Below are 1,799 nucleotides of genomic sequence, written 5' to 3' on the forward strand. Positions count from 1 at the left end.
TTCCAACCCCTCTGTCCTCTCATCGCTGTCAGCCTCAGTGGCTCTCAGGCCAGACACATTCAAAAAAGGTTTTCCTTGCCAAAGCTTTAGCAGAGCAGAATCTCTAGAACTCAGAAAGCTGCCAAAGCGATATATGAGTCAGAAATAATTTCAAATTCCCTCCAAAAAAGCCTCTCTAACAGAGATGCTACGTGGACACCACTGCTGTCTGGATTTCTACCTGCAATCTGGTCAGTGCAGAATTGTGACCTGCAGAATTCCCAGAGGCAAATCCCTGCTCCAAGCAGCTCTTTCAGCATCTCTGGGGTTCTGCACCCTCTCCCCGTGCCACAAAGAGATCAGGAACTGCTCAAATTAAATTCCTTTATTCATGGAATGGTTTTAGTAGACCAAAATTGAAATGGATGAAAGGAATGCTTGTCCTTTATGGTTGCCAGAAAAAGTAAATATTGTCTACAGACATTACACAGCTTTCTTTTAACCAAAATTAAATACGGTCCGGAGCAAAGCAAGCGATCTGTAGAACTGTATTGTTATGCTGCTGTTACAAACTATTTACATTGGGTAAAAAAACAGGTGTCTGAAAGCCAGCTGTGACCTTAGCTGATTACTGAGATCCTGTGTATCCTGCCCTCATCTCCCCTTTTTGCTATCAGATCTAAATCAGGCGTTAGCAAGGTTAAAAAAAAGTGAGTGATCATAAAACAATCACAAAAGAAGCTCTGAGCAGCAGAGATGGAGAGTGAGCTTTCTTCCCAAGCACCCAGCACTGCTCTGTCACCCTCCTTCCAGATTTAAGGAGTTTAACCCCTTCCTGGAGCTCTTCCCACATCCCAACCATCTGTCTCTCCAATCAACTTACTTTCAGTGCCAGGAATCCCCACGCAGGCAATCCCTGGGACGAGAATACACATCTTAAACACTCATATTTGAAAGGAGCACGTTCCCTTCCAGCAGTGCTGTGTGCTGTCCCTGCGTGTTCACAGTAAAACCACGTCAAATAAATACTTGAGGGAATCAGCACAGTGCGTCCAGTTTCACTTTCCAAACGGAAAGTGGTGTGTCTGCTTTCAGTGGTGGCATCAGGCAGAGATTTAATACAAACCCAGTTTTTGCTAAGTCATGATTGGGAGAAATCCTGCCTAATTAGAAAATACTTGATTAACAACTCAGCCAAAGGGGTAGATTTAGTGTACACCAAAGCTATTTGCTGAAATAGGAGTGAAGAGGAAATTGTCCTGAAAAGGACTTCACTTTTGGTTTCACAGCAGACATACGGCACAGAAAGTATGGTTTTTTTCAGTTTTGCAGAAAAAGGATTATTCAGAATAGTCTGTCCATCCGATCAAACATTACTCTGCTGTAACAACATTGTTCTCAGTTCCCTCTCTCTTTGGTCCTCCTGCCTGTACTTCTCCTCCAGCTTTTGCTTTTCAGAGTCCATGCTGTAAAAAGTGGAATCTGTGCTTCTCCTGATCTTCTCAAACTGGCTGAAATCCGCCACGTACTTTCCATTTGGAGAGAGGGACACCACAGGCACGAACTCGTAGCCCCAGTGGATCTCCTCGGGGATGTAGGAAGTCCTGCTCTGGCAGACAGCACTGGTGGACTCCACCGTGGCGTTCAGGAGCACCACGAGCTCAAAGTCCTTCTCCTTGAGGTTTTGAGGTGTGAGGTCTCTCAGAGGGCTGCTTTCATCCAGAATGTGGTAGAAGGTTAAAGGCAAGATGAGGAACGGACTCTCCGAGGAGGAGTCAACGTTGAATTTCACACTGGCTTGGTTGAGCAGAATCCTCTCC

The 1,799-nt window shown here is 45.2% G+C and overlaps 1 protein-coding gene across 1 annotated transcript; it reads right to left on the reverse strand.

Moving 5' to 3' along the window:
* Positions 1–349: 349 nt before the first annotated feature.
* Positions 350–1,795, reverse strand: LOC146420675 (ATP-sensitive inward rectifier potassium channel 15-like; the record flags this gene model as incomplete). The annotated part of the gene is made up of 1 exon (XM_085048032.1): positions 350–1,795. A coding segment is annotated over one exon (450 nt), but the record flags the coding sequence as incomplete, so codon positions are not given.
* Positions 1,796–1,799: the final 4 nt, after the last annotated feature.

Source organism: Lichenostomus cassidix, unplaced genomic scaffold (assembly GCF_008360975.1).
Source record: "Lichenostomus cassidix isolate B80296 unplaced genomic scaffold, HeHo_3.0 HiC_scaffold_485, whole genome shotgun sequence".
NCBI lineage: Eukaryota > Metazoa > Chordata > Aves > Passeriformes > Meliphagidae > Lichenostomus > Lichenostomus cassidix.